General features: G+C 39.6%; 1 protein-coding gene across 3 annotated transcripts; it reads right to left on the reverse strand.

Moving 5' to 3' along the window:
• Positions 1 to 1,514: 1,514 nt before the first annotated feature.
• On the reverse strand, positions 1,515 to 22,898 carry tbc1d8b (TBC1 domain family member 8B). Of its 3 annotated transcripts, XM_074612245.1 has the most exons (22): positions 22,634 to 22,897; positions 19,328 to 19,438; positions 18,405 to 18,523; positions 17,858 to 18,083; positions 16,605 to 16,845; positions 16,047 to 16,254; positions 15,786 to 15,953; positions 15,534 to 15,695; positions 14,981 to 15,131; positions 14,569 to 14,783; positions 12,452 to 12,569; positions 12,061 to 12,346; positions 11,842 to 11,971; positions 11,664 to 11,762; positions 10,672 to 10,740; positions 10,337 to 10,577; positions 10,190 to 10,255; positions 6,909 to 7,001; positions 6,688 to 6,735; positions 6,481 to 6,578; positions 3,928 to 5,568; positions 1,515 to 3,867 (listed from the first exon to the last, which is right to left on the reverse strand). In XM_074612245.1, the coding sequence occupies exons 1-21, from the start codon at positions 22,758 to 22,760 to the stop codon at positions 5,125 to 5,127; spliced, it is 3,420 nt and encodes a 1,139-aa protein (XP_074468346.1). In that variant the 5' UTR covers positions 22,761 to 22,897; the 3' UTR covers positions 1,515 to 3,867; positions 3,928 to 5,124. The 3 variants fall into 3 exon arrangements, with proteins under 3 accessions (XP_074468346.1, XP_074468347.1, XP_074468348.1); XM_074612246.1 differs by lacking the exon at positions 6,909 to 7,001 and having other exon boundaries at positions 22,634 to 22,896; XM_074612247.1 differs by lacking the exons at positions 1,515 to 3,867; positions 3,928 to 5,568; positions 6,481 to 6,578; ... (3 more) ...; positions 10,337 to 10,577; positions 10,672 to 10,740 and adding an exon at positions 11,236 to 11,439 and having other exon boundaries at positions 22,634 to 22,898.
• Positions 22,899 to 25,107: the final 2,209 nt, after the last annotated feature.

A 25,107-nucleotide genomic window follows, 5' to 3' on the forward strand; every position in this document is an offset into this window, starting at 1 on the left:
ACAGTATATTGAGTCATAGCTTCCTTGTATCAATTGAATTGAATCAATACATTAAATTATCTGACTATTTCACAAATTGCTGTGACTGGGCTGCAAAGCAACACAGAATTGTGTCATCTGCATAAAGATGGCCGTTACAATTTGTTAAGGACATAATATTGTTAATATAAATTGTGAACAAGACAGGACCGAATAAAGACCCCGGTGGAACCCCCTTTGACAGAACGATAATTTCCCAGAATCACACATTGTTGTCTATGAAACAGGTAGTCCTGAAACCATTTCCAGGATTTATAATCCAAACCAATTTCACATATAACCTCTGCAGGAGCATGGCATGATCAACAGTGTCAAATGCTTTTGTTAGATCGACAGAGAGGGCAGCACAATATTTCCCCTAGTCAACAGCAGATACAATATCATTTATAACCAAAGTAATAGCAGTGGCAGTATTATGTTTGGGTCTGAAAACAGATTGTTTTGTATTTAACACAGAAGTTCTTGAGAGGAATGATTTGAACTGACTTTCAACTATTGATTCTAAGAATTTAGCAAGACCAGACAGTTTGGAAATTGGGCGATAGTTATTAAGATTGTTTTTATCACCACCATTGTGCGTTGGGATTAGATGTGTAGTTTTCCAGACCTGAGGGATAGCTCCAGTAGAAATGGAGAGATTAAAGAGATGTGTGATTTGTTCAGCAATAAAAGGGGCACAGAGGATCTAGTTTATCCTTCCAAGTTGCTTTCCTAAAGTCGATAGCTTGTAGTGCCTCCCTAACAGCAGAGGTAGTGAAGGCCTATGGGGTGAACTTAGAGGTATGGCTTACTATTAAGAGCAGATCCTGGGTACGCCATAACAAATGGATTCCCAGCAGCAACAAAATGTGTGTTGAAAGCATGGCAAATCTCTGAAGTTACTTATGTCATTAATCAAGCAAATATGATTTAAAAAGTATTTTTATAAAATGGGCACTAGATCCTGACAGTAGTGCATGAGACAGGTAATCTGAAAAAAAATCATGTACAGGTACCTCTGTGTCATCCCGTGCTCTTAATTGCAAGATTTCACACACCGGAGGAAAACAACCAATCAGAGCCAAGCTGGAGTCTGCCGTCTCTAAGCAGCTGTCAATCACTCATGAACTCTGATCTCAGGTGATATATTTTTACTTAATTACAAAAATGGATCAATCCCAGATCATTTCTGGATTTGAAAGCATGTGGGTTAATTAAGACTTGCCAACGGTCATAGGATTATCCACCCATGACTATATTTATTTATACATAAAACACAATAAAATCCTATGTTAATATCCCTATATTACATGCATATAGAGAAATATAAACTTACAGTACTTACTGAAGGATAACCCAAAGGCAGAAGCTTGTTATGACCCTTAAGACATGAATAAACAAGTAGCAATTAACATGTTATGAGTCACATTTCAATTGATGGTTGGTGTGTGTGTAGATCTCAGGTGCTTCAGGTGACACTCAGAAAGACCCAAACCTCATTATTCATAGAATCATCACTCTTTATTCTGATACCTTTGAATGGAGATACAAAAAGAAAGCTTAATCAAGCAGGTAAACAGAAATATCTGTGCTTCACATATTTTGCAAAACAAGCGTTCAAGCAAAAGCTACAGACTATAAAAAGCTGCAGACTACACTTGCACGTACAGTATACAGTATTGATTAATCATATACTAATGCAGGAGCTGGAGTGTTATCCATGCCTACTGTATACACTCTGATGCTTAATGGCAAATCTGACAGCTTGCCAGGGGGATGAAGATTTCAAAACTGTCCGTTTTTCCATCCGCTGTTTCTACAAAGTCACCGCCTTTCATTTAAGTCCCCACCGAGCGGAAACCGCAAACTATTTCAGGCTAAAAAAATAATTCATCATAAGTGCCACTTTCCAGAAGCTATGCCTAAAGAAACACAGTTAGGAAATTACTGAGCATCACAAGGTTTGTTTTGTCTTAACCACTATTCATTTATTTCATAAAGACCACCAAATGAAATGAAACTTTTGTATGATTTCTACTTTTTAAGATTTTATCGCATATTATTAGAAATCGACTAAGCAACAAAAGCTCAGAACACTCGCAGAAAGAGCACAACGCAGTCTTTGATAAGAGCTTGTAATTAGAGTTATATAATAACTTGTTGAAGTTCAGAGAAGTTACAAATACAGCATGAAACTGCCGGGGAACAGTCGTACTGAAGTAGTCAGACCATGGTCGTAGGTGAATTTTTTTTTTTTAAATAATGGAAATAGAGTTGCTGTTTTGAAAGGTTGAAGGTTGCTGCGCTCTCCTTTTACTGAACTGAAGTCATTGATGTAGTTTTAGATTTAAGTAATGATATCAAGAGATGAATGGGGTGTATTTTGATAAATATTTTTTTTACATTAGTCATGTAAACAGTGACAGATTTGTCTTTTCAGTTCATGAGTTATTTTCAAAGACAGCTCACTTCAACAATCTATATCAATTAACCCAATAATTACACAATGAAATACTTTTCAGATTGGTTCTAAAATCTTAAGTGAAACAATAACCACAAAACGTTCTTAGCAAATGGGAAAATAATAAAAAATAAAGCACATGGAGAATTGCACTTGCGCTTAAAGAGCTTCTAAAAGACAAGCAGAGATAAAGCTCTATAAATGTGTGAATTTGGCCCCTGGAGACGACAAGCTGCAGCTGAAGCGGTCATGACCTTGCGGGATCTAGCCGAGATACAGGCATATCTACAAACGTGTGAATCTCAAACAACTGTGCAAATGATTCACTGAGATAGAAGCAAAAAACAAAGCAGAAGCAGAAATTGCACAGATAAAAATTAAACAGAAATACTGTAAGTTAGATCTGGCTTTCTGTAGCGAGCAGTAATAATTGCTGTTCATTGACAGCTAGCATAATGTGGCGAATCCTGTAACTATGCTACACACATGCTCTTATATTTGTAATCTTACAGACATTTGTAAGCTATGTATAACTCAGTCGTATACTTTCTATATCCCAGGTCGAAAAAAATATCCCTTTTCTCCCTTTTTATTTTACACAAATTGCACCCTGAGATTTGATGAAACAAAATGTCCTTCAAAAGGTTTACGTTGCGTCCACAACAGTCCACTAGTAGCTCATATCTTACAATAATTAAACGACTATTGAACTGATCCTTATGTACAAAATGCTGCACTTATAGTTGAGCATAACATCCTACATATACAGTAAGACAGACGTAAGCAAACGATACATCAACCAATCGCACTCTGTAGATCACGCACATTTTCAGAAGCCGAGGCAGAACGTTTTCCTGCAGCAGCACTGTGGAATACAAACAATTTTACCTTTACAGACTTTCCAGTATGACATAGTCGAAGTCATGCTATAATATTGTCATTGTGTGTGCTCAGCCGATTAGACCATTTTCAGGCTATTAAATAGGTGTTATCAGTCGCTATAAGCCCCATAGATGTGGGACAAAACGGGCCTATTACACCCACTAGTTGGTTTGATCATCTATTCAGATGGTAGATCACCGAAAGAAGGTATAAAAAAAAAAAACACGACAGCGACCTCTAGCAACCGTAATAATTATAACAGGAGCAGAAGCAGAAGTCAGGTGCTGTAGTATAGACAGTGTGAAACTCCATATGGGGTGGAGGTTGGAGATGAAAACACAGGGTTTTCACCCAGGAGACCAGTGTTCGCATCCCGTGTAAAATGAACAACGTGTAGTTGTCTTTGTGTTCGTAGTTTTTTTTACCCAAAACACGTTTTTTTTCTCCTAAAACTTAATTGATTTGTTTGCCTAAACCTAAAGACGTTGTAGTTTTGTTGCTTAAACCTAAAGAAGTTGTAGTTTTGTTGCCTAAACCTAAAGAAGTTGTAGTTTTGTTGCCTTAACCTAAAGAACTTGTAGTTTAGTTGCCTAAACCTAATGAACTTGTAGTTTTGTTGCCTACACCTAAAGACGCCTTTTTATTTGTGTTCAAAACATGACATTTCATTCGGTTTTACAAAGTTAGAACGTGTTGCTTTTAAGTTTCACTTTAACTTTTGCAACGTGGTGTGTGTAGTAGGCTCCTAATGACCCACATTTATGTTGCTTATAGCGACTGAGAGCGCCTATTTAATGGCTTGATAAGTCGAATCGGTTGCAGTGCTGCTGTTGGAGGAACGAGACGGATGAGTGTGGCAGTACGGCTCATGTATTATTGCAAAATCTATAATACCATAATTGAATCTTTCATGCGCTCAATAAAAATGCATCTGACATCGTCATTCAGGTAATCTCTGAAATCTATTTATGGCTTCCAGGGACGACTCTGCTGCTTGTCCTTACTCACTGTACTACTGTTTATTCTGGGCCTCTTCAACTGGAAAGCTGTTGTTTCTCACAATAAGTTGACATTTACAGAATAACACTGATGTTGCCTAAGAACAGGAGACACTGAAGTCACGGGACACGTTAGGATTTACAGTTAGCAATCTGAAAGAGAATATCAAGATATCCAGAGGGAGCATCTTCCTGTGGACTCTCAGTCATCTTGTTTAAGTCATTTGTTGATGACAGAGGGAAGGACAAACTCTTCTGTCATGTTTCTAAATACAGGGGACATTAGTACTGAATGTCCCTTACACAATACAAAACTATACTGTGTGTGCTCCATGGCATATAGGGGAAAGAAATATGTTCAACTAAACTTCCATAAAATCCAAAGAATCTGAGGCTACATGAGAGTATGAACCTCATCACAGAGGTTGAAAATGCATAATCAGATTTGAGGAAGGACAGCCTACGGTATGCAGGGAGGCCTGACATGAAAATGCACTAAAGGTGTTGGTCAGTGGCCTGTAACAGTGTTTTTTGTGCCTTACTTATTTCATTAGCCATCATTGCTGATCATCATCTGCCTGAACACATGTTGCACCCCAGATTTTAAAATCTGATGTCTCCTCTTTATTTACGATACCATTTGAGCAGTAATCTCGCTGTCTGCCTTGCCAAAACCCGCTGCCCCTATCCAAGTGGAGAAAGCAAATTCATGGTGACTTGTGGGTTTGAATCAGACTCACAGTATCAATTCACTTATGCATCCTTTCACTTATTGGCCTTTAACTTCAACTGGGCAACCCTAGCTTGTCCCAGTTTAGTTTGAACGTCCACGGGCCTGTCGAAGAAGCTGACTACGGTCGGCTCGTTGAGCAGAGAAGCCAGGACCTGCTCAAAAGAAAAGGACCACTCCATCTCCGTGAGGTCGGGCCCTGCGTCCTGGCTGTTGTGGGAGCTGGAAGTTTCGGAGCTCTCAGGGGTGGTAGGAGCTTCTTCCGTTGAAGGCTGCTCCTCCTCAGCAGAAGCAGTGGTGTCGGCAGGCTTTGTGGACTCGGGGGGGCTCCTCAGCTCCTGCTCCTGCAGCCTCCGTCCCACCTCCTCCATCCTCAGGAGGAGGCTGGTCACATGGGCCACGGCTCGGTACAGAGACTCCTCCTCTGGAGCGCCATGAAAGATGTTGTACAGCGTCTTGGAGAACTGGATGAACTGAGTCTGAGATAGAAAATAATAAAATAAGCAAGTGTTGTGCACTTAGGTGGTTTTATTGTGAAAGTGTGAAGTTAAAGCTGCAGCCGGTAACTTTGAGCAAATAAAATGAAAACTTATTTTTATAAAACGGTCACTATATCCTGACAGTAGTGCATGAGACAGATAATCTGTGAAAAAAATCATGTTCCTCTGTGTCCTCCTATTGCTCCTAATGGCATTTGCAAGATTTTACCACGCCTGAAGGAAACCAACCAATCAGAGCCGAGGAGTCCCTACATCAGCTGTCAATCACTGCTTGCGAAACTTGTGAACTTCGATCAAACGGTCAAACTAGGCAGTGCTGATCAAATATGAATACATGTTCTGTTACTGTAATGCCTATTTCTCTCCTCAAATGTAAGATACATCTTGTAGTGTACTGTTTAGCTGTAAAATTATAAAGTTTGCTCTGGCCGGTGGGCGGTGCTTGGTTGTGGCTAGACTGTTTTCAACATGGCGGCCGGGTTTCTTATTTTACAGTTTAACAGTACACTAAAATATGGTTCTGAAAAGGCGAGGATAGGCATTACAGTAACAGAGTCTTGATTCATTTTTGTTCTGCGCTGCCAGTTTGTTCGGTGTTCACAAGCTTCACGAGCAGTGATTGACAGCTGCTCGAGAGACTGCTTGGCTCTGATTGGTTGTTAAGGTTCGGCAGCTGTGAACTCTTGCAAATGCCATTACGAGCACTAGAGGGAGGCAGAGGAACATGATTTTTTCACAGATTATCTGTTTCATGTACTACTGTCAGGATATAGTGACCATTTTATAAAAATAACTTTTCATCATATTTACTTCAGCTTTAAATTTTATTTTTTGTCACTTCCGGAAGAAAATGGCCCCTTCAGTCAATAAAAACAACATGGATTAAATTACCTGGTTAATTCGAGGCAGGTCCTTAATGGTTTCCTCTTTCTTAAGTATTTCATTTTGCCATTGTTTCAGGTAGGCCTGCAGGTCCACTTTTCCTTTACCTGTCAATTTCACACACAAACTGTAAACCATCACACAAAACTAAGACAATTACAGTTTTTTTTTGTTATAGCCATGGAGTGTTTGTGATCAATTTGGGTGAAATACTACCTCTTTCAGGGCTTTTCCTTATCACACCATCTTCTGGCAGATCAAATGCTAAAATACAGAAGCAGCGTGTGAACAAACTGCACAGAGAAATGCTTCAAGAATAAATCAATGCATTCAAGGAAATCAGGCAAACATCAGGACAGAATTATGACAGAATTTAGGAGGAAAGGGTAAAAGGAGAAATTTGAGTTTTAAAAGGAAAAGATAGTAAAGAGGCTAACCAGTGAGTCTACTCAAGTGAGAGGAGTCTTCAGTCACTGGAATAAAGTGCTGGATTCTTTGTTCCTTTAAGTGCAAAGGACTACCTGTGAAAGCTAGAAGATACCGATTGTAAGTGAGGAAAGATGAAGACATAGAGGTGACAGAGGAGCAATGTAGATTTGTTATAGAGGACCTATTATGCTTATTTTCAGGTTCATACTTGTATTTTGGGTTTCTACTAGAACATGTTTAAATGCTTTAAAGAAAGAAAGAAAAATATTATATATTATAATATAAAAAATATTTTTCTCATAACGGCTATGCTGCGGCACCTCTTGTCACACCCTCCCCCAGATTACCCGCTAGGCAGGTATTATGCAAATGTATTACTTGGTGACATCACCACGTTACGGAAGAAAAGGCAGGACTTCACGCAAGGCGTTTCAAGCAGTTCAGGAGCAGTGTTTCTGTGGGGGAGAGTAACTCCCTTTGGCGTGGACTTTGGGCTTTGTAACTTTTACATGCACAAAAAACTATATAACACACTAAAGGAAAGGGAAAACGCAAAACAGCATAATAGGTCCTCTTTAAAGAATTTGATTAAAGAAAACAACATAGATATCTGTATACGCTGAGTCATCAGTTTATTAGATACAGTGTAATGCAACCCCATCTAACAATCCTAAAAATAGATTGAATCTTTGTTGATGTTGAATGAGATGTGCTATACTTCTGTGCTCCAACCCCCACCAATGACTGAGTGTGTTCATGCCTGTGTGTCAGTTTGCATTGCTGGGTTACACAATTACCCTCACGAGCCAGCGGTGTCATTATATTTGGCAGACAGCTTCGTGCTGCACAAGTGGCACAGCCGGAAGATTGCCTTGTTAGTCGCTCTGTGTGTCTGTGATGGTATCCAAACTGAATGAACCTTAATGATTGTGGTGACCTTTCCTCACTTGCCAGACTTGAGCACTAATTTCCATCTAAAATCTAAAATACTATTTAAAATCGAATGGGCAGATGAACATGAAACATATTGATTATCTCCAAATTATTATTATCTTCAAATTCTGGCCTTTCCCCCCCATGTCAACGATGCTTCAAATGATCACCTTTGCACAAAGATAAATAATGATTTTCTGTGAAAACATTTAAACTAAATTTCAACTTGCACACAAGATAAAGCATAATTTAATAGACTATTTGCCATGTGTAATCATGTTCATGCTCCACAGATGTACAACTGTTAATAGTAAGTGCAATCCTGATGTTAACATTGTTAGCACTCCTATCTGTAGCTATAAGTTAAGGTAGTGGCGCCAAAGATCACAGGGGTTTGCTCATGTATAACTAAAATTATAATAACACTTGATGGATTTATACAAAAGTCTGTATAAAACTAATTAAAAATATATATTTTTTGCTACTTAGTAGCAAAGTCTAATGAAATATTCTGTTCGTAGTAGTTTGTTGGCGTTTAGCCTTTCAAAAAGAACATTTTCACTGCGGTCAAAAAGCAATTTTCTCTCCTGCTTGACGCACACAAAGGGAGGCCTGCACCTGTAGTAACGGGGCGGTCTAGCACCAATCTAACAACACCATAAATTACATTTATTTAACCACAATAACAAAAATATATTTTGGCTCTAATGCCATTATAGTCAAATTAATTAAAGCATTACCAAAAAAATTTCATATAATGTATCTGCATTCACTTGGCGATTCCGTCAAGACGTCATCACTTCATTCAGTTATATTTATTAAAGAAAGTTGATTTAATAAAAAAGACTAATTCATTTAATACACTGAATCAATTTATTCAAATTGAGGATTTTGTTCAAGGATTTGTAATTTTTTTGTATGATGATGTACTTAGATACAAGTAGAGGGGGCTTCAAGGAAAATAGGTTGGGAACCACTGAGTTAAAGGAACAACAAGACATTTTGTGTTCCCTACAACCAATCACGACACAGATGGTGTCACTGTGTACTCCCTGCTCTCTGACTGAAGCTGATGAGTGAACACAGCTGCTGTTCTTTGAGTCTGGACTGAAAAACGTACAGCCTCTCAGCTCTAAATAGCACATGATTCCATTTCCTTGATCAATGGAGCGTTTGGCCCAGTTCCAGGGCCCAGGGCTGTCCCGCTGTGAAATCAGCAAGCGTTTGTGATCACTGTGATTTATTTTTTTTCAGCTCTCTCTGCACACTCTCTGCACCCTTTGCATAAGTCCGTAACTCTGACAACTTTGCTCGAGGGGGAAAACCCACAATGCATAGCGTTGTGACGCCAAAAACGGTGATGACAGTGTAATTTTGCATCATAAAAAAACAAAAAAACACTGAATGTGTGTGTTTGTCATATGATGGCAGCCATGGTGACATCAAATATGTTGATTTGGTCCGACAGAACTCTATTACTTCTACACAAGAAGCAAACAACAACTTCCTTATAGTCCATACTGAAATATCAACCTCACACTTTACTGTGCATAGAAACATCACTGTCCAGGTAAAAACAATATCACATATGTGCTGTCCCATTTATCAGACAACGTTTGGAGTCTGTGAGGGTTCAGTACCGGGGACCTGTCCTTGGTGCTGAAGCAATACACACTCTCCACGAGACATAAAACAAGCTTTGCTGCTTGACGTTCACTGGCCTGGCACATTGCAAACGGTGACTCAGTGCTCTTCTGCTGCTGCTAAGCTGTCAGTTGTAATTTGAGCACTTCATCCTCATCACAGATCCTCTTTGTGGAGAAACTAGTCCACTGCAAAATGCCCTCACAGCTCCTCACACCCATCGTTGCCATGGCAAAGTTCTTTCACCCAACACAGACTATTCTTACCCCTGCCTTCGAGCCCGCGGTGCCACATCATGCAGACACACATTCACGGACAGTTTCTACCCCCGGGCAATGTGCTCACTCAACAAACGCTGCGTTATTAGACGACTCCTACATTTTCAAGCCCTGTAGAGCAAAGACTGATGTCTATCTGACCTTGTGTTTCACTCTAGGCTGCTTCTGTCTGCTGCTGTCATGTTAGGTAGAATCTAGAGAACGATAAGGATCCAGTCTGAAAACATTGGCTGCGCTTGATCTTTGAACCTGCTGGTGTATATCAGCACTGTAGATATGTTGTGAGAGAAAATGGGTCAGAGGTTGGAGCTCAAGGTTCACTGTAATGCATTTCGTAGTTTACAAAAGACAGAGAGACAACACAGTGGGTTAGGGGTTAGAGTTGTCACATGACTTGTCATTTAAAATTGCTGCTACAATTGTTCATCACTCACCTGGCGGCAGGTGCAGCTTGAAGAGGAATTTCAGCTTATTTGTGAACGATCCGCTGTACAAAGTGTCTGCGGGAGAAGCAGTTAGAAATTATAGCAGTAGGGATACTGAGGTTGCGTTAGTAGAGAGCAGAGAGCGAGTAAACTCACCAAGGGTGCTGCAGAACTCTTTAAAGTTGACGAGGCCATCCTGGTTCTCGTCTATCAGGCGGAAGACCCAGAGGGAGAGGGTGCTCTTGGGGCTGCAGAAAGCCCAGGGCTCCAGCAGGGAGAAGAGCACGCTGAACTGTTGGAAGCCCAACTGGTACTGCTCCAAGTAGGCCAGGCTGGGGTCGTGATGCAGCAGAGCCGGACTCTTCATTGTCCAGTAGCAGCAGAGGAAATGCTGCCTCTGAAAATAGAAACCAAAAAAATATATAACTCGCCCATTTCTCCATTTTTTTTAATTATGTCTGTTGACATTGTATGATGACACTTTGACTCACTTTGAACAAGTTATAAAGCCCGTCAAGATGTGAGGCACTGAATCGGACTTCTTGGGTCACCACCCGAATCTGAAAATACAATTTAATTCATCCTTAATACCACAGTAACTAGAGATGTTCCAATACTATTTTTGCCTTCCCGATACCTGAACTTGCGGTATCTGCCGATACCGAGCACCGATCCAATACCAGCGCGGTAAAAAAAATAAAGTTATTATTATTAATATTATTTAACAGCTGTTTACTACTGACCATGTATGGATAAGATATGATTACTATCTTTGTTGTATGGCCAGGCTTAACCTGAGCCTGGCCTGGCTCAGGTTAAACCCTTTGTAAAGCATGGACAAATACATACAGACAATGAATGCAAAAGACCTTTCTTTTATTATTCAGTTTGTCAGTTAAAAAGAACATAAATATCCGTATCCTCTTAGCGGTCTCCTCAGTAGACAGCCTGTGTGCTAATTTGTCCTGCAGGGTGTAATACTCACACACCTTACTAGGGTACTGCCACCCCTCGGAACGGAAGCCTTACACACTGGACATATCGCCGTTTTACTTGTTGGATGTTCCACTGTGAAATATTGTCAAATGGAATTGACATTTTCCTCGCTCTGACTACCGTTACACTCTCCACTGGCACTGCACTGTTGTTGTTTGCTATCGTCATGTGACCACCTGCAATCACTTCTTCTTCGCTGCTCTAAAGCAGTAGTTGCCAGTGGCAGCCATGATACATCCAGGGCGAAAGCACAGTGAAGGTAACTGTTTTGTAGCCGCGAAGAAGAATTGATTTTCGGTTAAACATGTTGATTATTTTCTGGGTTAATAAATTATGGTATCCGATCGGTGCATAGACTGGCGTACTCCCCGATACCTGATACTGAATTTTGGGCAGTATCAGGTGCATTTCTTATACTGGTATTGGAACAACTTTAACAGTAACAATGCAAAGTACACTAACTACTGTAATCTCAATGGCCACTTACCACATTTTGTTTGGTTGTATCCTCCAGTGTCTGAATCACATGCAGTTTGTTTCTTTTCCGTGAACTCTCGACATCCTCTGAGCGAATATTTCCATATTTCTAAAACAAGGCACAATTAGTTAAATCAACCACAACACAGACATCACTAAATAAAACTGACACGGAAAAAATGTAGTACCTCGTATGCCTCTCTGATCAGTTCACTGATATCCACCTTGAAGTGGGATGATTTGTCGTTATTGCTTACTGAAGCTTGCTGCACTGTTGAAGGCAAGGGGCTGTCTTTGTTTGTCACGCTGTCAAAAAATCTGAAATAACACCATCAGAGTAAGAGAGATTTACACGGTGATAACGTCTAAAATACATCAGTCCTGCTTTGTTTTGTGTTCACACAGACTTGTTGAGGATGGTGACGGCCTCTGCATCGTCATGGCAGCTGATCAGAGCCTCCAGGTTGTAGTCCAGCACCGCCAGGCCGAGCTGCAGAATGGCTTTTATGCCGTCGTAGAAGAAGCAGTCCACCACGTTCACGGCGCTCTCTATGGGCAGGACACTGATGAAGAGAGTGAGGAACCAGGACAAGGACACGGACGAGAAGAAACTCAGGTCCGTCATGTGCTCCACCAGCTGGGGGAGGTGTTCTCGGATCAGATCCTCAAACACCGCCTGGTCGACCAGAGCGCCTGAAAGAAAGATAGGCAACATTTCAGAGTGTGACTTCACTCCTGAGATCATTAAAATTTTATCACCAGCAGAAACGGTGTGAGAATCATCGCTTCCCCTCTCACCAATAATTCGGCGGTTAAAGTAATCCGGCAACATCCTCTCGCAGACGGCCACTAGGAGCCAGAAAGCCTCCTCTTCTTTCGCGTAGAGCAGGAGCACTGAGGTGAGGATATTCATGGCCTGAACAGGAAAAAAGGGATTTTAAAACTACTTCAGTTGTAAGAATAAGGTTAACTGGATATAAAGATAAAGGTGTGTGTGTCAAAATGGTATGTATTTCAGAGCATCAGTGCTTTTTTGAAAAGGTTTTCAATGGTTTTCATCACTTATGGCTTACTGTACTTAGCCTTTTTATAAAAATCACCTCTGCTTTTCAGAGTTGCTGCCCTCCTCATGAAATTAACAATCACAGTAAAGGACACAGGGGTTTAAAACCGTAAGGATTATATGTTTTTGTTGGAAGTCTGTACCATAACCGTCACCTCACCTTTCACTGTTAAAACAGTAAAAACAAAGGATAATCTCACATAAATTACCACTACAAATGAAGAGCTAAAGAATGATCATGAGAGCAAATTGGCTGGACACTATTTTTGTATGGCTGTGTCCGAAATCATTCACTTATTCACTACTTCCTACTTGCTATCCAGGGAGTTCTATGTAGAGGACTGTATAGTGAGCTCATCTGTAAAATGAAAAAACACTTTCGGAAACTACTCAGGTAATTTTCTTTGTGCCGTTCATCAGGTCTTTGCTGTTGCACAATTAAAATGTGATAGATAGTCAGCTGGTAGACCATCAATAATAATTACCGACATATATTTTTGTGATAAATACATATTGTAAGTAGGACTGCACAATTAATCGAAATGTTATCAAAATCGCAATATGGCCTACTGCAATTTTAAAATCGCAGTATGAGGAGGAAATTGCAATATTTGTTAAAGGTGAAATGTGTGTCAAAATACCATTTCAAATTTAATATTGTGGTGCTGCAGAGATGTTCTGCCTACACATCATATTCAACAGACTTAAGAAAACATCTTTGTTTGGTACAGATCCCCGCAAAAATCACGTTTTTCAATGAAAATTACAATAATGATGTACAAATGATCATACCCTCTAATATCAAAAATCATATCACAAATTGCAATATCAGTCAAAATAATCACAATTAGCAATTTTTTTCAAAATCATGCAGCCCTAATTGTAAGCTATTTTGTTGAGGTGCCTCTTAGTGAAATGCTCTGAGTGAATTTAAGTTCTCCCTGGTGAGCACTGAGCAGTGATACAGCGTATATATGTAGGGATTTACAGTGAAAGGTAAGAACAGAAGGAGTACAACGGAGATGCGCTGCCGTCTGCCGTTGTGGCAATAAACTTTTTTTTCCTCAAATTAATTAATGCAAAGTACTTTGTTGCCGTCTGTGTTGTGATGTGCTACTCTGCTCACATTAAATATATTATTTTCGCACCGCAACTGTCATCAGTCTGACATTTTTTCCTTCAGCGCAAAGCATGATGGTATATAGTGCCTGTTTAGTGACCATCGTTTGTCCACTATTTCTCACAATGCATTGTGGGATACTTTAAGTCCACTATATAGGGTATAATAACACTCACAATACATTCGGACAGTACTACAAAATGGTAAACTCACTATATAGTGAGTAGTGAGTGATTTTGGATACAGCCCATGTTTTTCATATTCATCTTATATTTTTCAGTGATAAACTTCTGGTTACATACAGTAATTGGCTAATGACTGGTCCTGCATTTTACTCAAAGCCTCAAATGCTATGTTCACACTACAAGCGCTCGTTCAAGCTCTCTTTGCCGTAGTTATGTCATTAAATAGCACTGAGAACTGGCCAACGGCAATTTTAGATGGAACGGAACAGGGTGAAACAAAAACATATCATTAGTTGATGCTACACCGCGTCATTGGAGCGCTAAAAAAAGTCGAAACAAGCTCAACTTTATTTGCAGTGCTTCCCGCCCGTCACACAGCAACAAGTGTCGGGCATCAGTTTGCAGCTTCATGTCACCGGCTTCCATTGACTTGTAAACTGTCGCGGTGTCGTTCTTAGTGTGAACAAAGCTTAAGAGCTTCTGAGTGTTTGTTATCAGAGTCGATCAAGGTTTTTTCAGCCCCGTTGAAAACAAGAAATCAAAGTACCTGGCAGTAGCCAATTTTCGGGTTCCTGAATGCATAAGCAGTGAGGACTCTGCGTAGAGCTGAGATTCCCGTGTCGCTCTGAAAGGCAGGGTGCTCTGGCAGAGAGCGGTGCAAGTCTCTCTCGATCTCATCTGTAGCCAAAGTGCTCGTGCCCAGAGACTGTTCGACCAGGTCCGTGTAGTAGCCGGGGTGAGTGGCCATGTCATTAACAGCTCCTGCAGAGGCAGAACCACAGTCAGTCCAAAAACACATGCAGCAGCTGCAGAGATCCCACACCAACCATGTTTTACTTAATTATTTATGTTGAGTGAGCACTTGTGTATTTAGCACTTTCAACCATGCAAGGCTTCGTTGGCAAAACACAGACACTGTATATCACTTACTGCACATAACATGTCTGCTATGTAAATACCTGAAAAATGCATCCACAGCTCTCCCCTCAAGGCCTCAGGAACACCGCGAACAATCAAGTCTCGCGTCTTCCTGGTGAAGAACATACTCGTGCCGCGTCCATATTCAGCAAAATGGATGTTCCAAGACTGTTCCTTCATCTTTTCTTTAAGCTGTAAAACACACACGTAGAACATACGGGTGGGAATCACCAGAGGCCCCACGATACGATATTATCATGATACTTAAGATACTTAGATCCAATATTGCCACGCAAAATATCGTGATACTATGCTGTATCGATATTTTTACCCCACCCCTAGTAGCACGCACCACAGAGTTATTGTACATGCTCTGCAACACTGTTGAAACTGGTTGTATTTCTCAACAGATGCATGCTTAATTTTTATTTATGTCCACCCTTGAATTGGTCAGACACCCACCCAGACACCCCCCATCCTGCAGAGCATGAGAAGGTTCTGGTGCATTACAATTGCATAAAGGCAATCCAGTCAGATTTCTGTAAGAGAATGTGCTTTTCACTGAAAACAAGTGAACAAAACTCTGATATTTACCATTTTAGGTTCAAGGTTTTCAACATCCTGGGGGTGGAAAACAGTCATGAGAGCTTCAGTGCTCACAGCCTTGCTGCTGTCTTTCTGTCCCACCATCAGTGTTACGTCCTCTGGGTTGTCCTCGAAGTGGTTGATGAGCGACTGGCACTCGCCTCGTATGGCCTTAAGTCATAAATACATGTCAGTTTTCAATGTCAGAAAGCACTCATAACTGTAAGTCAAGTGTACAACGGCACGAATAAAACACGTTACCTCTGTTGACGCAGAGTGCTGAGGGCTGGGGCTAATCCCACACCTGCTGCGGATCGTGGTGGCAAGCCGCTGGTAGTCCCGTATCTCGGAGAAACGCAGCGCCCTCTTGCCGCGCACACACACCGTTAAAGCCCTGCTGCTGGAGTCTGGCTTCTCGACATTAACAACCTAGAAGAAGGCGATGTTGGCAGACCACACGGTAATTTTTTCTGCTGTTCATCAGTATGCAGGGTGCTATTTGAGGATCCAGTTTCACTTTACCTCTCGCATTGGAATGATGATATGACATTGGCTTCCATCTTGGCTGGCGAAACACAGGTAGTTCTCGGACAGACAGATCTTGCCAAGTGTGTTAAAATGGCTGAAGGGCACCCACAGGAAGCACTCATGCACCTCTAACAGGTTTTCCTCTTTGGGAAGCCTGAAAAATGACCGGAACTGCTCGCTCTTTGCATGAGCTTCTAGGCCTCTTTGGGGGGAAGTAAAGCAGAAAATACTGTAATGAGTAGAACGTCACGTTTAAGTTTTCAAAGAACATCCTTTTAGCCGGCTTACAGACTGTCTCACACAGTCTCACAAAAACCTTGTTTTCGTGCTCCTGACTGTCACCTTCCATATCAATCTTTTACGCACTGCAGTATTAGGTTATTTCAGTGCCTACGGGTGCATGACCTACCTGCCACTCCAGGCAGGTTAACACAAACACAAATGCTTTTTGACTCAAGTCGGACTTTATGTTTACTCTGCTCTTCAAGTTGGCAGCCGGCGCTAACAGGATCATGTAAATCTCTGCAGTGCAGCAGACAGGCAGACAGTTACCTCTTGGTAATTTGCAGAGGGTCGGAGAGCGCCGGCTCTCTCTGGAAGGCCTCTTTATCGAAAAGGCGCTTGATGGAGTAGTCGGCCAGCTGCTCCATGATGACAAATGTTTCATTGAGGTGCATCAGCATGGAGAAGTAGTGGTCCTCCCCGTTAGCCAAGACGTGGATGCTCTCAGTCAGGATGACGTTAGAGGTTTTCTCCAGCCTCCAGATCTCATCCCAGGAGATGATCAGTTTCACTGTCGAGTCATCACAATAAAGGAAATTTAAAGGGGAACTACGCCCATTTTCAAAATTCATACATGTTATTCCTATGGTCTAAGACAGTCCAAAAAAAAATATTAGTAAACATGAACACCAAAAACTAGAGTGCTAAAACTCAAACTTGTGATGTCATCGGATATAAAGTGTGGAGCTGCTCCATAGACAATGAATGAGTATAGATGTTATAGATGACACTGAGAGCATCCAAGTGAATGTTCTGAGTACATGGGGACATTTTCTGTTTCATAACTGACAACACTACAGTAGAATAAAGCTAATTTGGGTATAAAAAAAAGAAAACAAACATTCAGTTTGTCCACAAAATCACCCTCCCATTCATTGCCTATTGAGCAGCTCCAGACTTTATACCCTAGGACATCACAAGTTTTTTCAAGTGGATTTGGGAGAGAGTTGGTCATATTTACTAATATTTTTGGACTATCTTAGACCATAGGAATAATATGTATGAATTTTGAAAATGGCCATAGTTTCCCTTTAAAATCATCAGCAGCAAGTAAAATGATCTTGAATGAAAGAGTAAATTATTATTGTGCAATTAAGTAACTAGTAGTAAGTAAGAAAAAAAAGTAAATTTTCTCAATAATTACAATATATGAAATGAACTGCAGTAACAACATACTTCATAGTACCATTATAAAGAATTGCTGCTAGCAAAAAAATTAAATGTTCATAGCATCATGGTGAAAATTCTTAAAATATCACTCAGTGTAATTAAAATAAGTGTTATCCATTATCCACATTGCTTTTCAAGTCTGCCTCCACTATGAGGCCTGCTATGTTTTTTCACAATTATGGAACCTGTAATTACCTGGAGCGGTTTTCTAATGAAAAAATACTCAGAGTGTTCATTTCAGACCATAAAAGCCAACTGCCATTAGTAGCTGCCACAGTCTTTGTTATCACCCATCAAAAACTGGCAAGACAAATGGCAGCTCATGTTAATAAATGGCACAGAAATCAGCTTACCCTCGGATCCCAGCAGGTACGAATAGAAGCACAGGAAGTTTGTGCTGAGGTAGAGCCAGCCCTGGCATGGTACTTTGCCTCTCCAGTAGCTGCATGAGTAATATGTGACCAGCTTTTCCTTCGGTGGCAGCTCAAACCACTTCTCAAACCTCAAAAGTGCTTCTCGAAACTTCTCCGGATCTTCCTCCAGCACCAGGGATGTCTTCCCTTCCTCAGCGATAAGACCCTTTAAAACATCAAACATTGAGGGGTTACTGCACAACGAGGGTGATAACATGTCAATGCACCATCTTCCTTAAAGCGGCTCTAAATTTAATCTGAAAGATGTTGCTGTTGGGGATGAACCCACACTTACTTATTTGCCAAGTGGCCAGAAAAATTACTCTAAATAAACAGGGATAAGTCATTGAAAGTTATAGAGCAAAGTATTACAAGAATTAAGAGGCCCTGCTGAGAGATTAACCTGTCATGTAGACATATTAGCTGTGTGGGCTGTTCCCAGTCGTCCCCAGTAAAAAATAAAAGGATTTTTTTCAGAGGTTCTTACTCTAATCTTGCCCTGAACGAAGCTGGTGATGTCTTCGCTGGAGTCAAAAACAGAGAGTGTCCTCATGATGTTCTGCTGCAGCCAGTCCCAGTGCTGAAGGATCTCCTCTTTGGTGACACCTGACCCAAAGTCGAGAGAAAAGATTACAAAAACTCAATTGTCAAATATATATATATATATATATTTTTTTTTAGTCTAAAAGAAAAAAAGACTTGCTTTATAGCTAAAATAGTCTTAAATGACATAATTTAGTGACATGACATTTTATGCAATTTCAACATGTGATTTAATCAGTGGTGGAAGAAGTACTCAGATCCTTTACTTAAGTAAAAATAACAATACCATACTGTAAAAATACTCTGTTACAAGTAAACGTCCTGTATTCAAAGTTCTACTTGAGTAAAAGTAATAGAGTATTACCAGCAAAATAAATAAATAAAACTTCAAGGTTTCAAAAAATCATATATATTTTTTATCTTATGCACACAAGATAATGCATTATTATTGTGTGCTACACAATTAAAAAAAATAAAAATATGTTTGGGGTGACTTCAGGGGCCTTTAATATATGATAATGCATCATATTTAATAAGTTGATCATATGTTTTCTTTGTAAAATGAAAGTGACTACAGCGGTAAAATAAATGTAGTGAAGTAAAACGTACAATATGTCCCTCTGAGATGTAATGGAGTAGAAGTATAAAATGTAGCATAAAATGGAAATACTAAATAAATACTAAGTAAAGTACAACTATCTCAAAATTGTACTTAGGTACAGTTCTAGAGTAAATGTACTTAGTTATTTTCCACCACTGGACTTAATATACAATTATTCACATTTAATTAATTCTTTTAAACCTAATCATTTGACAGCAGCACTATTGAAATGTTTGCCAGAATAAGATGAAAATACAGCGACGTACCGCATGCTATGGACCAATACACCTGTGAGTCCGGTGTGTGGTGCAGAATGCGGTAGGGAGCAACTTTGGATGTCGAGTCCAACACAGTGTCCAGCGTTCCCACAAGGAGGCCTGTAACATACAGTACATCAATATTTTTAACCACCACATGATCTTTAGCCATGTGACGCCTTTGAAAATCAGAAAAACAAACATCAGAGTTACAATACGCAACAAACTCAGAGCGAAAATAACAACCTCACATTTTTTTGACCATTGACCAATCACCGTTTGTTAAGTGATCACTGCTGTGTTGTAACGGTGTTAACGACCATTTGACAGCATCAGAAAATATGAATTAAGCGAATTCAACTACGGTCTCATGTTAGCCGTGTATCGAAAGACCTGCCAATCAATCTTTTATTTATACTCGGATCACAGACTGTGCCTTTAAACTGACAGTGTAGAAATGAACGATACCTCAGGTCCACGTCAGAGCCGCACAACTAAAATTAGCTAAATCTGTTACCTTCATAACGTCTCCCCGACATGCCCTCCATGAATAATTAACAAGGTCGCAGTGAAACCACACACATGCACTGCATCAGCATTATATACAGGCCTGCCTGCTGAGCACGGACCAGCTCTCCACATGTTCTACTAGGGAGCTAAAGGATTCAAAGGATCAAACACAATCCACATAATTTATGTTCTCATCGGTGCAGAACATCATCCCACTGTAGAGCATGGACTTAAACACATAAAAGACACTTCAGACATAAAAGGCTCTTGTGCTTGGAGAGGGCTTCAAGTGCATCATGTCATGTACCATCAGGTAGTATTTAACCCCCACTATCATTAAACCAGCCAAACAGGACATTGGTCCTTTTGTCTTCAGCTAGAACACCATTCATTAACACTAATTATCTATTAATTACCTTACGGCTGTCACACTGAGGCCAGGGGTTAGAAACTGTAGGTTACAATCATTGGTAATATTACAGGCACCACTTTTATACTGGTAGGTGACAATGGTTATCAATGTCTTCCTGTAAGGTTTACACAAGGTTGTGTCTGCATCACAAACTCCCTTGGGGTTCAGTTAGCATTGAGGATCGGAGGGTGCACGTGATGTTGCATGATTTAAAGGAGAATGCCGCTATTTTTTAAGAGTTCACACATTATTCTTTTTGTTTCTAACAGTTCAACTAGTTACTTTGATATGCACCAGTCTTTCCTAAAACTGGTACAAAATTGTTTAAGTTCAGCTATTGTCCCTCAGGGGTTATTTAGCTTACAATAAGGAAATAATACAAACAGATAAATATGAATTTATTCGATGAAATAAAATAAAATTCATCATAATCCACATGCAGTGGTGCAACCCATGACTGACTGTTCCTTCCCCAAGACTAATCATTTAAACGTATCTGATCTGAGTGTTTCTTTAACACATTAACACCACTTGCGATTTTTAATTAACATCTTAAAAATCCGACCGGCATTCTATCTTTTGGACGTTGTAGCAGGCTCAGTTTTAAAGCTAGAGTGAATATACGAGCATCATGATGAAACTAGAAAACCTAAGGGATCCATGTCATACTAGTCGTAAAGGAGGCTAAATAACACTCCAAACTTGTGCCAAATTTTGGTGAGGAAAAACTGGCATGGCCATTTTCAAAGGGGTCCCTTGACCTCTGACCTCAAGATATGTGAATGTAAATGGGTTCTATGGGTACCCTCGAGTCTCCCCTTTACAGACATGCCCACTTTATGATAATCACATGCAGTTTGGCGCAAGTCATAGTCAAGTCAGCAAACTGACACACTGACAGCTGTTGTTGCTTGTTGTGCTGCAGTTTGCCATGTTATGATTTGAGCATATTTTTTTGCTAAACCTGTGAGGGTTTCTCGACAATATGTGTCATTGTTTTGTGTTGTTAATTGATTAACAACACATAATTATATACATACATTTGCATAAAGCAAGCATATTTGCCCACTCCCATGTTGATAAGAGTATGAAATACTTGACAAATCTCTTTTCAAGGTACAATTTGAACAGATAGAAAAATGTGTGATTAATTTGTGATTAATCATGATTAACTATGGACAATCATGCGATTAATCGCGATTAAATATTTTAATCGATTTATAGTCCTAATATATATATATGTTTGTGTGTGTGTGTTATTCACATTTCCATAGCAAGAAAACAGGGAAAGCTGTTCTACAAAAGATCTGTAGGAGGGCTAAAATGATTATAAATCAATTAGTTGATCAACATGATATTAATCAAGAACCACTATTATAATTAACTAAGTCATGTTACAATGAAAAATGCAAAAAACATTCACTTGTTTTGGCTTCTCAAATGTGAGTGTTTCCTGTCATGTTTGGCTTTATATAATTGTCAACAAATTCGGTACTAGACTGTTGGTAATAATAAACACATCAATCAGTAATGAAAACAATCATTAGTTGCAGTCTTTCAGGGTTTTCTCTCCATGCTAAAAAGATGACATATCATTTTTAGCACAGCTATGATCTAATCTAAATTACAGTGTGACAACTCCACTAAGCATCAATGTTTCCACCAAGTCGCTGACACATATTGTCCAGGGAGCAGCAGCAGTCTCTGACATTGCAGTGACATTATAAATGTGAGGATTTTCTCTAATATATTTCTAGCCTTGGGGGGAGAAAGTGGTGCAAATCCTCACAAACTGACTGAACTGCCCTGGGGCACAACAACAACATGTAATACATATTCCTTCAGAGATGGACTGGTCAAAATCTGTAGCTAGATTCTACAAAATGTAGGATTTTTATCTGTTTTTGTCAGCTGGCAATGTGATGTGAGTCTAAATCTGACAACAATGATCTCAACGTGTTTTGGCATATGTACCAGCTGTAAACTAAACCACAAGCTCCAGGCAGTGAGATCAACAGTGTCAGTGATAGTTAGTGTACAAACCGGCTTGTTCCCAGTGTAACCAAGCCTACTTGTCAACTGTAACACACCAAATAAGCTAATATATTGACACGTCCTCTCAAAGAGACCTTCACTACTGCAGGCATCTGTGACGACACGAGGAACCAGCTGTTCAGTAGAGCTTCTACCTGTTGCTAGGAGGATATGTGTGTATGTAGGCTATCCAGCAGCACCGCCCTACTGTATACACGGCACACAGCACGTTAGCTATGCAAACGTATGGCGACTTAACCCGTTAATAACTTCTTAGTTTTAACGTGGTTTGGCGTAGCGGCAGCGGCTGTCCCACACATGAGAGGAGGTGATAACATAACCGCTAAGACGTTAGTTACCTGTCAGCCCGCCTCCACCTTCTCCGTACCCTCGTCTCCGTTGCAGTACGAAGTATTCGTTATCCTCCTCGGTCACCCACAGTTTGAACGCGTTTTTCAGCAGAATCTCGTCCGGTTTGAGCCACATGTTTCTAATGTCATGGAGTTATCTATCATAATCCACCTGACATGTCACAGTTGTCTTTAACGTAGCTCCACATCAACATCAAACCCGTGGACGTTTGTTTGTGTCCGAATCCCTCCCTTCCCACGTCGACAAGAAATGCTGCCAACGCTGCAAGGCATTGTGGGATTGTAGTTTCTGACGGGAAGGCGGTCCTAGGAGATTCATTCGCTGGGACGAGTTATTCCATGAATGAAATTGGGGTGGAAAACATGAATAATTGATTCATTTATTTATATTATATTATATCTATTTGCTCATCTTTTATTCAAAAGCAAAATTGTTTTCTTTTTCATCCAAGTTGAAATATTTTTTTTAATACTTAATAGACATACAAGCAACTTTTTTGTGATCACATTTTTTATTGCTTTTTCTACATCCTTTAAACATAAGCATAGTTGCATTTTTTTCCACACCCTTCCTTCACATAATCTCAAAATAAAAGAAGACTGAGGAGATGATGATGGAGGTAGACATTACATAATAAAAATATACATAATGTGAATTCACCATTAATTCAGTCTGTTTACTATTATATATTTTTTTAAATATATTTTATATTTAGTTTTTTTTACTATTTACTTATTTATTATATCTTTATTGTTTAATAACTTTTTTACTGATGCCTCTTGTTGTTTGCACTGTCCCCTTTGCTGCTGTAATACTACAAATGTACCCGCTTTGGGACTAATAAAGGATAATTATATCTTAAATAAGTTATTAAATTAAAGACAGTTCTAAACAATTTTCTCCCATTGTCTCACACATAGGCTACATACAGAACAGTGGCAAAGTTGAGGGAAAATCAATAAATGCAAATACTTTTTGAAAAAAACAGAACTTTAAAAAGTACATATTTCACTTTTAATTTTCCATTTGGAAATTTCATATTTTTCCATTTTTTTAATGACATTTCTGGTGTTTTTATTTCAACTTAAAGAATATCTTGTATTGTAAAGTATTATTTCAATGAACTTGTGACAGTATTTGCCAGCCTCTATATTTACATTTCTGTCCGTGTTCTTAGTTTTGTAATCATCTTGTCTTCTTTATCTCCCAATTGGAAAATTTTATAGATTTAATGGTGTTCTTCTAAACTTTTACACATTGACTGAATCGTGTAGTGCTTATACTGCTGTTGTTGAAATAGGCAGTATTAAAAGAGCTATAATGGCATCTCACAGGCCAAAGATTTTTTATTATCAAAGACATCAAGAGCTGACAGGGCATCCAGTAGCTACACTGCAGGGGAGGTAATGACAGAGCACAGAATTCCTTTATCAGCAGCATCCAGCATCAGCCATATCTAATAACTATATTTGTCAGTTTGCTTCGTAACACATTGAACCTCATTGTGAAATTCTGCAATAAGAGGTGAAATACCCACTGGGTCCTAAATGCAATGTAAACACTAATAGTACCCTTAAACATATCAACAGGTCTTGCTGACAGACCTCTAGAATATCTATATGCTGTGCCTATGACTTTATTATGACACGTCAGGGTGGTGGTTGAGCACTTTAATAAATGTAAAAACAACGTGTATGGTGTGTGAACAAGACTTACAGTTGAACTCCATGTAGTCTGTAAAAATGTAACACTGCCAAATGACGGTTGCTTCATTGAAGGAAATGAGAGTACCATGACAGGTGATTCACTCACCAGGAAGTTGGAGCAATGATTTTTCTAACAGATCAGCAGTATGAACAACTGTAAACCCTTTACCAACTAATATTGATGGTGTGAGTGGTACATATTAATGTTTCATTGTGACTCAGTGAATTAAATCCACAGCAAAAAAGGTTACAGTTGATGAAGTGTCTGAAGCTACACGATGTGGCCAAAAGTGTGTGTACACCCAAACATTACACCCACTGTTGATCTGTCATTCCGGGAAAGCTTTCCAAAAGATTTTGGAACCAGAGTGCAGGAATATGCATATACAGTATCACTCACTGTTGGATGGGTTGAGGCCAGTCAAGTTCTTGCACACAAAATTCAGAAAACTATTTCTTTATGGACCTTGATTTGTGCAAGGGGATATTGCCAAGCTTAAACAGGAAAGGGTCTTCTCTAAACTATATAAATCCTGTATATACAGTATATGTTGCATTAAAGGTCCCATATTATGCTCATTTTCAGGTTCATACTGGTATTTTGTGTTTCTACTAGAACAGTTTTATATGTTGTAATGTTAAAAAAAAACTTTATTTTCCTCATACTGTCAGCCTGAATATGCTTACCCTCTGTCTGAAACGCACCGTTTTAACGCATTTTGACGGAATTGCAACAGAATTGCGTTGCTAAACAA

This window comes from Sebastes fasciatus, chromosome 16 (assembly GCF_043250625.1).
Source record: "Sebastes fasciatus isolate fSebFas1 chromosome 16, fSebFas1.pri, whole genome shotgun sequence".
In the NCBI taxonomy this organism is placed as follows: domain Eukaryota; kingdom Metazoa; phylum Chordata; class Actinopteri; order Perciformes; family Sebastidae; genus Sebastes; species Sebastes fasciatus.